The sequence below is a fragment of the Lactuca saligna genome, chromosome 6 (assembly GCF_052625555.1).
Source record: "Lactuca saligna cultivar CGN05327 chromosome 6, ASM5262555v1, whole genome shotgun sequence".
Lineage (NCBI taxonomy): Eukaryota > Viridiplantae > Streptophyta > Magnoliopsida > Asterales > Asteraceae > Lactuca > Lactuca saligna.
In genome coordinates, this window is record NC_136422.1 from 180869552 (window position 1) to 180883438 (window position 13887).

Genomic DNA, 13887 nt, shown 5'->3' on the forward strand with positions numbered 1-13887 from the left:
GATTTGTATTGTATTGTTATGTTTGCTCATTATGATTTTATATAAGCCATGAATGATGAATTTGAAATCTGGATTTTGTTTATTCTATTGAAACTTGTTTAATCTGATTAAGTTGGTTTTCTGTTGAAATTTGTTTAATCTTTTATGTTAAAGTTTTATCTATTATGTGTTGCTTAATATGTTGAATCTATTGAAATTTTATGAGGTTGTTTAGACTAGTATTTAGTGTTTTTGTTTGGTATTAAATTCGGCTGAATTTGTTTATCTTATTTAGAGTTGCTAAAATATGGGTTAAAACCCAAAACACATCAACAGTTACATTATTCTTTTAGAAAAAAATAAAATTGTATTTCGAAATTCACCGGTTCCCCAAATTACATCGTCTCATTCTCCGGTTCCCATTTTGAAATCATTCACTCACCCCCAACTTCAACCAGTTGCTGCTTCAGAGCGAGAGGAGATAAATTTCGAAGATCACCTCTTTTTACCACAAATCTAGCCAAGATGAGTACCATGAAGTTTTGCCGAGAATGGTAACTATAGTTCTTCTATGATCATTTTGTCATTGATCTTAAACTCAAGTCGCAATATTCGTTCCCACACATGAGCACCAACTGTTTGTGTAAATGTCTAAGTTTGTTTTTTTAACAATTTGAACTCGCAGCAACAACATCCTCTACCCTAGAGAAGATAAAGACCAAAAGATCCTCCTCTATGCTTGCCGCAACTGCGATCATCAGGTGACATGCAACTACCTTTTGCAAACCCTAATATTTTTCGCGTATGTCGTACACGTTGTATCTTTTGTAACTTAAACAAGTCGAAAAAAGCTTTTTGTTAGAAACCCTAAAAATGTTTATCAGTCTTGAAAGGCGTTTCAGAAAGACGTTGAATTTTCGAGCTGAAACTGTTTCCTTTGCTTCATCAAAACTTATAGCGAGTTATGAAACCCCAAGGCATTAAACTGTGTGAATAAACAGAAAAATGGCAACGATGCCCCTTTCTAATCTCTTGAAAGTTCATTCAGATTAGTAATTAAAAATTAAAAATTAAAAACAGGAGGTTGCAGATAACAACTGTGTGTACAGAAATGAGGTACACCATACAGTTGGGGAGAGAACTCAAGTCTTGCAGGATGTTGCTGCTGATCCAACTCTTCCCCGCACTAAAGCAGTTAGATGTGCTCAATGTGGTCATGGAGAAGCTGTTTTCTTCCAGGTATCATTAACAAACACTTTTTTTCTTTTTTTAAACTCAACAGTGTATGCTCTATGCTATGCTTCCTTTCTTACTAAGGTGTTGTTTCTTTTTGATTCAATAGAAAGACTTAATGTGAACATAACTTAAATCTTGATACAGAAAAAATATTTACAAATAGCTAATAGTGTTTTTTTTATTTATTATTTATATGTCAGGCAACTGCAAGAGGGGAAGAAGGTATGACATTGTTTTTCGTGTGCTGCAATCCCAACTGTGGCCATAGGTGGAGGGATTGAGAGACAAGAAATCAGGAGTTAAAACTTTTAGGAACCAAACTGATGACTGAGTTTTGATTGGAAAATGTGGATGAAAATTTGTGACATTTTTAAGTGTGATCCTAATCCTAATGATGACTAATGTATGATTAGGAGGAATGTGAGTTTGAATCACTTCATCTGTGAAATGGTGTCGAAAAGTTAAAGTTAGTTTGCTTTAATCATAACTTATTTTAGTAGAGTCTGAATCACTTTAACCAGGTTGTGAGGAAAATGAAATGTGAGTGCACTAGACAAAAATCACTAAACAACGTTTATTTTTGGGGTTTTTTCAGCTAAATCATATGATGTGTGTTAATAATAATAATATATTTTTAATTATAATAACGCATGTGAACTTAAACTTTGCAATATGTTGTATACTTTTTATGTAACTGTATTTCCTCTTGGAATGTATAACACACGCCAAGATGATGATGTTTGTGATGATGATGATGCTTCCAGTCTAGTCTGTTAAGGTCTAAGAAGAACCTAAAGGAGGTTAGTTGATAAGTGGTGAAGCTAGAAAGTAGATAGATTGAAGGTTCTGTTGGTTAGGTTATAAGTAAGTTGGGTTTTGTTCTTCCGGTTAGAAGCTCCCTTAATATTTTGTATTGGTGAAGGTTGGAAGTTGGATTTTGTTCATCTATCTAACTGTATTTTGTGTAACGTAACCATAGGATTAATGTTTGCATTTTGTTTGTAATGGTGAAGGTTGTGATGGGAACATACATACATACATACATACATCATATTCGGATTGTATGACATTTGACAATAATACTAAGTAACCATGAGCATGACCACCATTAATGGTGTATTATTTAGTAGTATTAATATGAACATTGCATTGCATTGGCAACGGTTTGTAAGTAGGAATATGGACCTTCTATATTCACTAACCAAAGAATAACCATGCTATGCTATATCATAACAATTGCCAAATCGTACACTAACAGTAGCAGTTGGCAATACAAGAACCATAACCACCCACTATCAACCAAAAAAGCAACAATGGTGAACATAACACAAACTAACATCATCCACAATACCACCTTATTGAATCAAATAAACTTTGCAAAGTCAAACAAGCTATTGTTGATGTTTTTTTTCAACTTGCTTTGTAAATTTACCTCTATACATGGAGCTTTTTCATAATATAATGATAGACAAATTACCAAGAATATTATATAAGCCTCTAATAAGGACACTATTATTGCAAATAAGATTATTCTTTCGACATATTAAAAAACCATCTAAATACAGATAAAAAATGCTCTTCAACCCCTCCACCCCATAATAATAATAATAATAAATAAATAAATAAAATAAAAATCACTTGAAGACAAGCTCTACTGATGATTAAAATCATTTGGGCTCCGTGAGATCTGATTTTATCAAAGCAAAAATTATATAACTAATAAGAATCTAAATATTCTTCCCTTTTTCCTTTTACTAAAATATACAAAGGATGAAATGGTCACATGTCTAAATGCATAATAATAATAATAATAATAATAATTAAACACACAAAGCAAAGCAAAGCAATGACAACCGTAACATCGACTGAAATGTTTCGACTTTCTGTTAGATTGCTTTAAGAATCTGTCTCTGTTTGTTTGTTTGTCTGTCTATGGTCTATACAATTATCATCTTCCTAAATAAACCCTCCTACTACTAAAATCCAAGAAACCAAAGCAATCTTCATAATGCCAAATGCCCTTTAGAAAAAATAAAAAAAAAACCCTAGAGATTCGCAAGTCATGATAATTTATCTACAAGTAAAAACCACCAACCAATTTCGCAAACTCTGGCATTTTTTCCTCTACAAAACTGTGCTTTTAAAAAAAAAAAATCAAAAAAAGAAAAAGAAAATTGAAAGCTACAAAGACGAAAGTGTCCTTGTAAACCAGTCTGATAAACGTCTCATCTTCATTGAGTTATCTTTATTTCTCCCAAAGTAAATCTCGGCGTTCTCTAACAACACCTCCACATCATGTTTCATTGCTGCAAATCTTCTGTAGTAATTGTTCTCTAGTCTCGATTGGATCACATCAAGAGTCAAAGGCACCGGAAACCTACCAACAAATTGAAATTTCAACAACAATCTTCAATCAATTTCCAACATTTCCCAATCAACTTACTAGAAAAGATATACATAACATACCTGTTGATAAATGTTGATGACTGAGACACTTGTCTCAATTTCTGAACACCATAATGATCCTGCAATAATGATATAGGTTGAAAAAACCCAATCAGTCTAACATTATTGTAAGTAGGAATGCAAAAGACAAAAATGCCCTCTCTTAAGTTTTAGCACACTTACCTCAGAAGATTTGTTTCCGGATTGTTCGAGTTTAGCCAAAGCACGGATAAGCTTATTTCTAACATGATCATCGATACGTGGCTCCTCCAACACCATAGCAGCAGCATCATAAAGCTCCCAAGGACTATGCAGAAGGACTTCAGTGTCGCCTTTATACTGAACAGAAAACCTCTCCCACGGACTATCAGGAAACTCAGCATCTTTAGCCTTCACCCCCACAATCCTCCCATTCCACCATTCCCCACTGTTTTCGTCCCCTTCGTTTTTCCACCAAACCTGGCATTTATCGCGACACCTCCAGTCCCTCTCCATGGCAGCATCATACCTGCTTCTTTCAACTAGAAAGTCAGGGAATCCGGTAACTTCCGGAAGAGTCAACTTGAAGGACTTTCCAACAACATTGGAAGACTGGTCCTCAAACTGCAGGGTCATTTTGCAGCAGCCTTCACCGGATCCAGGACGTGTTGAGTACTCCAGATCTTTGACTTTACAAAACTCCACGTCTCTTATGTTTCCCTTGAGCGATCTCCATGGAACCATCTCTCTTGAATTGCTACCCTCAATGTATTCTTTATGACCCTGTCTGAAGTATACCACTTCATCCCCAAGCTGAGGAATATAGCGGGACCCTTCCTCGTGAGTCGAAAGCATCAACCATGAGCTTCTTGTTAGCTGGTGTGCTTTCTTTTTCTCTGGTGACCTATTTTTCCGATTGTAATCAACGCTTCTCCTTGTTCGTGTCGATCTTAATCCAACCGTGTGTCTTGAATTCAACCTACCCTCGTCTCGTGCCACCTCATCACCTCCATCCGTGGAATACTTTTCTTTACTTGAAGTGTCTTCAGAAACAGACACATCCACGTCATCAACAACCCCCCTCAAATTCACATTCCTTCGTGTCCCATGGATTCTTTCGTTTTGATTGTCCGCGTTCGATGTACTTGCTTCCATGCCGTTAATTGACGAATTTGCCCTTGTCCTGGTTGACTTTGACCGTCTGTAAACTTCTTTAAACATCTTATTATCCCGCGAATCGGGCTTTTGGGTCTCTTGAGTATCCTGGTCCCGATCATGATCATCTGAATTTGTTAGCTTTGTTTCCGGAAGGTCCGAGGTTGAGTCGTCAGACAACATCGTACCTTCTCCTCCTCCGTTTCTTGATTCTTGTACCGATGATCTAATCGTTAGTTTTGTTGGAGAATCTTGGTCTTTTAAAAGGACGCTTGACTTGATTCTAAACTTTGTCGGTATCGGGATATGGGTCTCGTTATCCAGCTCGGACTTGACCATTTTGCCCTTTTCAATTTGGACATCGAAAGGACTTGTGGGAACCGTGAACTCCTCCTTGTTTTCAAATTCATTGACGAAACTGCCCTCGGGACATGGCGATGATTTAGCAATTGGTTCGGAGATTCTTGAACGTTTTGATGAACGGGATTTTGCACCTCCCCATTTAATATCTCCATCTTTATATCCTTCAAGAAGGCTTAAATGATTCATGTTTTGCATCGATAAACCATTTTCATTACTTTCAAATTCGCCATTTCCAATAAAATTCTTACTAGATTCATCTATCGAAGACGGGCCCGCAACATCGTCTATCTTGTTCTCTACAACCGACCGTTTTCTCGGAAGTTTGAACACCAATCGTCTTTTTCCGGTCGGAATACGCAATTCCGGACTTTCTTGGGGAATACCAGTGTCTTCGGATGCAATTTCTTTACCTTTTGAATGTCCGTTTTGGTCATTTTCGAATGACATTTCGGTTTCCTCACTTCCGGCTTCGGTTTCTTGCTGACTGGAATAGCTTTCATATGAATCACCGCCTTCTATGGCTTCCTCTTCTTCTTCTTCTTCTTCCTCCTCTTCTTCTTCTCCCTCGGAGGCTTTTCCACTTATTCGGGAAAGAAAACTTAGGGCATTTCGGGCAGCTGCCCTTCTTGGCCTTGAAGATTTGGACTGAGATGACTTCTTTTTAGAAGCTTTTTGACCGAATCTTGACTTTCTGCTTCGATTGTTTCTGATTGCAGTCTCTTCACCGTCTAAATTCCTCCTTTTCACACGTCTCCCTGAAGATGTCATGAACTCAACCTGACAAAATTGCGTGCAAAAATGTCAGGAAAAGGAGCGCAGTAATAGAAATACACTTTGATTTTGTTTAAGAATTATAACTAAAACAAAGTGGAAGTGAGATGGAGACTTACTTCTGGCTTGATCTTTTTCTTTTTAGACCTACGGATACTAGTAGTGTCACTTTGATCCTCTGTATCTCCACCACTGCATTCCAAGCTGCCCGAAGCATTTGAAGTCAAACTTCCTTGTTCTCCTCCTGACCGATATTCCTCGGTCACATTATACTCAGAATCATTTTCATCACTTTGTACTTCTATCTCTGGCTCCCAATCCATGGCATCAAGAAACTCTGGAAGTGGGTCCAGTAATATATCCAGGTCAGCAATTGGTGGGACCTGGTACTCTTGGTCAAGACTGATGTCGGTTCCTACAGCAAACCTCACAGAGGATGGCCTCCATTCAAACCCTAGAGCTCCTAACCGCCTTTGTTGGTATGTGCTTTGGTAAGGCTCCGGGTATGGAATCATGCCTAAATAAATCATTAAATGTTACAAATCCAACTCTCAATTTATCATTAACATTTTAACTTGAATACATCATTACATTTTGGTTGACTAGACTTTCAAACCATTTTGTAGATAACATTATTATAACCAATTCAATTCAAATCTCTTTTGAACAGACCTGAATCACAAAGGAGATCTTGCATATTCCTTCGATAGGGAGCAAGTTGTGTTTCCTGGATAAATGTGAAAACTCTCAAAAAGCATAAAAAGATTTAGGAACTAAAAACAACAAATTTATAATATCGATTAAACTCATGCTGTTGCTATTCTTTTTACTGGTTAAAATCATTATCTTAAAATTCCTAACTTGGCTTGTGGACTTTAAAAGTTGCTACCAATTCCATTCTGCTTTTCAAAATTGATTATTTGCGTAATTTTGACCAAAAAAAAAAAAAATTAATAGTAAGTATTTTTAAACAAGAAAACTAACTTGATCGAGAACATTTCCATGTGCATCTTGGACCAGTGGCCTGTAATCTCCAAGAAAAAACTGGTTGCCACCCTCATATAGTGTCAGTATAAAAACTGACTTTTTATTTATATTTTATATGAAAAAATATTTATTTATTTATACCTGATCATATTTTGCATCATTCTGTGCCTCTCCTTGACCGGTGCTTAATATATATAACTGACCAACCTCATCAGACAGTATAATGGACGTCCCATCCCTGGTAATATATATACAATAATAAATCACAAGAAAAGAACAGCTAAGTGGTTTATATAAATAGATCATTTTTCTTTTTATTAAGTCATTGTAATTTGAAAAATCTTATCCACCCAACTACAGCATTCTACTTTCAATTTTTTTTAAAAAAATAACAAATGGAAATTGCTTTGTATTTGGATGACTTTGCTATAATTGGGTCGATTTTTCAAAGTACAATTTTGTAATATGAAGAAATGAAAGTAGGATGCTATGATAACCAAAATAAAGGAACAAGTAAAATAGGGTCTGAATCAATCATCAGATATGCATAAAATGGACATGAAACAGATTATTATTGCATGCTGTCAACTTACGGAGAGAATTTTCCATCAACTAGCTTGAAGCGTCCGATTTCAAATATACGAATAGGCAATCCTTCCCAAATCTGTATATATAATTTTTAAGCAAAATGAAATCATTTAGTAAAACAGAAAAAATGAAAAATAAATAAAGTTTTAAAGATGTAAGTAAGTAAGGAAGTACTCACATCCCACACTATTGTTTTTCCATCATATCCAGCACTCATAGCTATCCGTGGATTAAAAGGATGAACATCCAAAACATAAGTCTACAAATAATATCACAATCATTACAAAACAATTACACAGCTTTATCTTATCGAATTAGGAATACTTCTTGCTTGTGAAAATGTAACATACTTCATGCCCCCTTTTTATATGTTTCTCTATACTATATATATATATATATATATATATATATATATATATATATATATATATATATATGTTACTCTTTAAGGACTTATCTTATGAGTATCATATGTTACAGCTTTTTAGGCACAAAAAACTCATTACACCTTATTTTCAAAAAACTCACTGCAATCTGCAAAATAAAAAGGACTTACAGATTCACTGTGACCAGTTAAAGAATGGACTAAGCTACCATCAACAGCATTCCAGACACATATTCTGCAATCTGCATCCAATAGAAATGAATAACAACTCATTTGGGTGGGAGTGGGACTTCTTTAATCCATAAAATTTACAACTTCAGCAAGAAAATATGCATACAAAGAAATAAAAATACTAGATCCACCTTGAAATAGAAGCTAATTGGGCAAAATATTAAGAAAGATAGCTTTTACTATTTTGTAAAAGAACCAATATGAAAAAATGTTTTTTATTAGAGCCAAATTATTTGAGAACTGTAGAACTTTCATTAAAGCCATTTAACATTTGGGTAAATAATAGAAACCTTACATTTTATGCCTCTTTACAGGCTTTTCTGTAAAGGAGATCAAATAGTTATCTTAATACTGAATAGTTCAAAAAAGTAAAAGATTATGAAATGGCTTTCATGGAAAACTTACAATACTCAAGTGGCTTTCTAGCATTTGCCCTTTTTTAAAGGTTAAATGTGCATTTATGCAACAAGATTTGATTTTTTCCCAACCTATGCAAAAAAAGCGGTTTTTATGCAAAAAAAATGAACCAGAGTTTCATTAGGATCATAAAATGCAATATTTTACTGGTAATTGGTTAAAATGTGGTATATGCATAGTTCATTTGAGTCGCATAAATTGGTCAAGAGGTAAAACATTGTTCGCATATTTTATATAATAAAAAAAAAACAGTTTGTTGGGAAAAAGCAAAGAAAAGGTGAAACTTTTAAGATACATTAAACCTACCCATGATGGCAGCAAGGACAAAACGGTTGTCAAGGCTCCAGACAATCATATTAACACCACGTGGTGTCGGCAGAATCCTTTGCCGGGGGCCTCCTCGTGGTGGTTGTGGCGGCATTGGTGGTGGAGGAACTTTCAGGTGATACGCCCGTGTCCACCTTCCAACTCTACCCTACAATCCCAAGAAATGCCAATTTACTTTCATTTAATCTTAACAGATGCATGAGAAGGTATAAAAGTTAATAATAAAAATGGAAGGCTTAAAATAGCTCACATGGGATCTTCGTGATTTTGGAACCCAAATAATTGCACTTCCATCACGGGAACAAGTGACAATGTTGTCATGGGTAAACCTGAAAACTCAAACAAAAGCGTGTGGAATGGGATTATTAAGGCATTCTAGTTTGAAAAATCTATCCAATTATAGACTTTTTCCTTATTAGGACATACTGCTTAATAAATTCTATCCAAATATAGCACTGAATATTACATTCTATTTGGATGATATTGTTATAATTAGGTAAGTAGAATTCTGTAATAAACAAAGTAGTACACATACATTGCTATTTTCTTGTATTTAACCCAATTTTTATGAAGAAAAATAAAAAAGTACCATGTATTCTTGAATTTCGGAAGGTTTTCTTCTTTAGAAGCATCAGATAGAGAAAATCTAGAAGCCACAGCACAGCCGCTGCATCAAAAGACAGAAGGATTGGTACTTTTTTAGCCATGGAAAAAAAAAAAAAAAAGTTTAAAAAATTTTATTTGTACCTAAATTGTACATAATTAACATCATTTTCATGCCCAGCTAAAATATCCATCTCATGATTGGGTTGCTCCGGATCATCATTGCTAGGTTTACACGCATTCCAAACCTAAAAAATGAAAACAACATACATAAACAAACAGAATCTAAATCAAAAAGGAAGTTGAAAATCCCGATTATACCCTTGCAAAAGTGTCTGAGCTTCCAGTGACAAAAACAGTTCCACTAGCATTGAATGCACAGCAAAATATCTGATGACTTTGAGGAACAAAATTTGATGTTGATGGGCCATTGCTTTTCCCTACCAATACAAAGGTATACATACATACATACATACTCCTAAATAACTCATTTATAATAAAACAAAACAAAAATATTTAATCATAAAAAAAGAATATTTACTAACCAGGTTGAGGTTCAGGAGGCTTAGGAATGTATATTCTTGGACTAAATTGAGAATGCCTAGCATCCCAAATCCTACATGATCCATCATCAGACGACCTACACCAAAAAAAATAAAAATTCAAAATCAAAATAGAATAACATCATATAAAGCTACAGATAATATCCATTCTGTTCAAATCATAGGGGAATCAATCAGTAACTAAGGGGTGTTTGTTTGGATGTGAATCTTTATGGGTTTGTTTGACATCTGATTAATGTTATGAAATATGCGCAAAGAAGTAATTTTACTCCACCTTTTGAATTTTGATAATCCTTTTTTTTGTTGTTGTATCTAAGTCTAACAAAACAAGGGTAAATATGTAATTTTTGAGAATAAACTTACGACAATAGCTGATAAACGGAGCCCAGCCTAGGACTAAAGGCAATTGCTGTAACTGCCCCTGTGTGACCTCGTAAGACTGAAATCGGAAGCCCATCTGCTAGCCTCCACTGTCAAAAAAAAAAAAAGTTAACTAAACCAAAATGAAATTATGAAAAAATATATATATATATACATAAATAAATACTTTTAATGAGATCTTACAACTCGAATAATGCAGTCATTTGAAGCAGAAGCAACCAGTGCATTGTTGAAGCTCACAGCAAGGTCTGTAATGTCACCCTATTTGATTTTGAAACATAAAAATGATAAATCAACCTCTCATTATTAAAATTAAGGGTTAAAAATGGAATTTTAAGTACTACTCACTTCATGTCCACGACAACTGGCTAAGCAATATGCAGTTTCCATTGACCAGATTTTTACAAGCCGGTCATCTGAACCAGTAATCACATATCTCCCTAATCGATCAAATATTGCTGAAAAGAATAAAACATCACACATAAAACTCATAACTGACATTACAAAATATATAAAGATATTGAAAAGCTGAGTTACCACAATAGACAGCATTTCTATGGCCTCTAAGCTTCTTAAGATTCTCCATCTTTTGAACCATGGTGGAGGGCTTCACAATGGCATAAGAAGCTGCCCTGATGGATGGGGCCCGGTGATGCCTTGCAAACCCTCCACCAATTTCCCTCAGCCCAAGCCCACGCACTTGATCCGCCTGCATATGAGGCCACCTCATGAACCCCGGTGGGCCCCGTTTCACTTCCTTGTTCTTCACATCACCTGAATAATCATTCATTGTTTCTTTCACTATCAATCAAATATCCAAATAGGAGAATCTTGAAGAAAAAAAAAAGGGTTTAAATTTATAGTTTTTTTTTTTATCATATTTGGTCAGATAATACCATTCAAAAGTGAAAAGGAGCCAGTGCCCAAAAGAGTAGGGACAGCAGCAGCATTCAATGGAGTATGTACAATGATGCCCTGTGATGATGATGAAGAAGAAGAAGAAGCTGCACCACTTAACAATTGCTTCAACAGCTTCACCAAGTGATCCTTCTCTATGTGAGGATACCTAACCAAACACAAATTAAACAAGATTCAGATCACCCATCACAATAATGTTTGAAAAGAACTATTGTATGCAATTATAGCTGATGATTGAAGGGTTAAATGCAAAAAATAGCTATACTTTGGTATAATAGAAGGAAACACAAGTAGGATGCTATAATAAACAAACAAAATGGAAGTACATTACTTTTTCTAGGTTTTAGCCCGATGATTTAATATAGAAAATGAAGTTGAATTAAAAGAAATAAAAGATGGATAGGATACCTTTCCACCAACTTATTGTAGCTCAAAGGGAAAGACTTGCCATCATCATCTTCATCTCCACTTGTAGCACCAGTTCTTGAATACCAAGCATGATATCTTCTAGGCAACAACTGATGCTCAAGAAGCTCATTCCAAAACTGACCATATGTCCGATGACATGGCCCAGCTGACAAGAAATGCATAATCAGAAAATACACCTCTCGAAGGTCAATATCTGCTTCACCTTCATTTCCTCTTTTATTCTCCATCTCAACAAGTTGACTTCTCTCCTTCACCTTTCCGGAAAAAGTCAACGATTTTAAACTCCCACTAGCTGGCTCATTGGGAGGAACATTCTTGTGAAGAGCCATATCCTCTTTTCAATCCTTAAAAATATGCAAAACATGTTAATCTTATGTATAACAACACTATATATGCTTAATGCATATCAAGAATTTTATTTTGTTTTGGAGGGTATTCATGTCTTTTGCATAGATGTGAGATTGAGAGTGAGTCCAATGCATTCCTACTGGATTTCTATGGCTACCTTTGATTGTGAGGGTGACGAGGGCATATATGTCTTTTACACAGACATGAGAATCCATGTCCCACCTTTTTGGGGTGAGACATGAAAATGCAAATTTTGTCCTATTGATGACAATGTAACATCACTTCATAACATCTTTTTTAGGGGATGCTTCATGATATCAAAATTTTATCTTCTTAGATTAGAAAGCACCACAGTAAAACTATAAGCTTAATCTATCCTTTTATATCATATAGCAGATCAATCCCTCTCCTATGCGTCTAGTGTCAACAGTAGAAAGACTATTTCACGCACCTCAATGCCATAAACAATTCTAGTTAAGAAGCAAACTTTTGAACAGCAAAAGGCAGAATCTCGCATATAACAGATATTTAAATTACGGGGCCCACGTCAGGAAACTAGATAATCGGTCAATTAAACGATTGAGCCCTAAAAAACATCAAAGAATATGGAACTCTATGGGAAGAAACGAAGGAGTAGAGGGAAAACTCACAGTTTCAATAGGTTAACCAGATGGGTAATCACAAGAAACCCAAAATAGGTTGTAAAACCCTGACAATCCACCATACCCTAGCATTTCACTCCAGATTAATACACCGCCACCAACTTCAAATTATCCAATTTACCTGCGGATAATACAATAAAACGAACAAACAAAACCCAATTGAGATCTAATTAAACATGCAATAACCCTTATCACGCTGATAAATTATACAATATTTAATGAAAAGAATTACCTCGTTTGTTCGCTATGAACGATGAGATTTTTGCGGGTTGAGTGAAAGTGGCGCAAGAAATCTTAAATGTGGATCCGGAAGAGGAATAATTTGGATAAAATATCGACAGGAGAAGAATTGGAGTTCAAATATTATGTAAGAAAAATCAAAACAGAAGGATAAGTTGGGGAATCAAATTACAGTGATGATGGGAGCTCTGCTTCTTCTACTATTGTAGCCGAATGTTTATTTTTCTTTTGGGAAAAGAGAGAAAGAAAACGCTTAGGCAGAGGGCGGAGGAGAGAGAAACAAAGACGAAGCCTTCGGTGAGAGAAAGCAAAGAGAGGAGAGAGAAAGAGAGAAAGGATGCGTTTTAAACTAATCTTGAGACTCAAATGGAAACAAGAGATTTCTTGAGGTGAGAAAGTAGAAATACATAATATCATCGCCTTTTTTAAATTCTGTCCCTCAACCCCTCAACTATTTGCTTTGCGGTTACTCCTCTTCGTCCAGAGTGTTTTTTTTTTTTTTAACCTAAACATAGATATTTTGAAAACAATAAAAGTAGTTATAGATCCGTATTATTGTGAGGTGTCCTTCTATATTCTTGTGGGTTGAATTCCTATATAATCAAAGAGCAAGTTGTTTCTAGGAGACATGCATATTTGGTCTACTACTGGAGTTAAGCAAAGAGACCCATTGGGACCACTTCTTTTTGCCTTTGTGTTGCACCTGCTTTTGCATAATATTAGAGATAATTACAAGCTCCTTCTACGTGCATTGTACATTGATGATGGCATATTTATTGGAGATTAGGAGGAGGTAGCCAAAACGTTAAACATCATTAAGATTATTGACCCAAAATTGGCCCTTCGGTTGAATATCAAGAAAATCAAGCTCTTTTGGCCC

General features: G+C 35.3%; 2 protein-coding genes across 2 annotated transcripts; one reads left to right on the forward strand and one right to left on the reverse strand.

Moving 5' to 3' along the window:
- Window positions 1-366: 366 nt before the first annotated feature.
- NRPB9A (RNA polymerases M/15 Kd subunit) lies at window positions 367-1663 on the forward strand. Its single transcript, XM_078960439.1, has 4 exons — window positions 367-533; window positions 665-740; window positions 1060-1218; window positions 1416-1663. Exons 1-4 carry the CDS (start codon window positions 505-507, stop codon window positions 1494-1496), a joined length of 345 nt encoding a protein of 114 aa, XP_078816565.1. The 5' UTR covers window positions 367-504; the 3' UTR covers window positions 1497-1663.
- A 1413-nt stretch (window positions 1664-3076) lies between these two features.
- Window positions 3077-13354, reverse strand: LOC145001647 (WD40/YVTN repeat and Bromo-WDR9-I-like domain-containing protein). The gene is made up of 24 exons (XM_078961003.1): window positions 13000-13354; window positions 12756-12888; window positions 11737-12101; window positions 11307-11476; window positions 10948-11184; window positions 10759-10868; window positions 10594-10671; window positions 10393-10499; window positions 10012-10106; window positions 9788-9906; window positions 9611-9714; window positions 9453-9530; window positions 9114-9192; window positions 8843-9011; window positions 8060-8130; window positions 7682-7762; window positions 7509-7579; window positions 7057-7153; window positions 6913-6972; window positions 6601-6655; window positions 6048-6445; window positions 3844-5934; window positions 3682-3740; window positions 3077-3592 (listed from the first exon to the last, which is right to left on the reverse strand). The coding sequence occupies exons 3-24, from the start codon at window positions 12084-12086 to the stop codon at window positions 3397-3399; spliced, it is 4875 nt and encodes a 1624-aa protein (XP_078817129.1). The 5' UTR covers window positions 12087-12101; window positions 12756-12888; window positions 13000-13354; the 3' UTR covers window positions 3077-3396.
- Window positions 13355-13887: the final 533 nt, after the last annotated feature.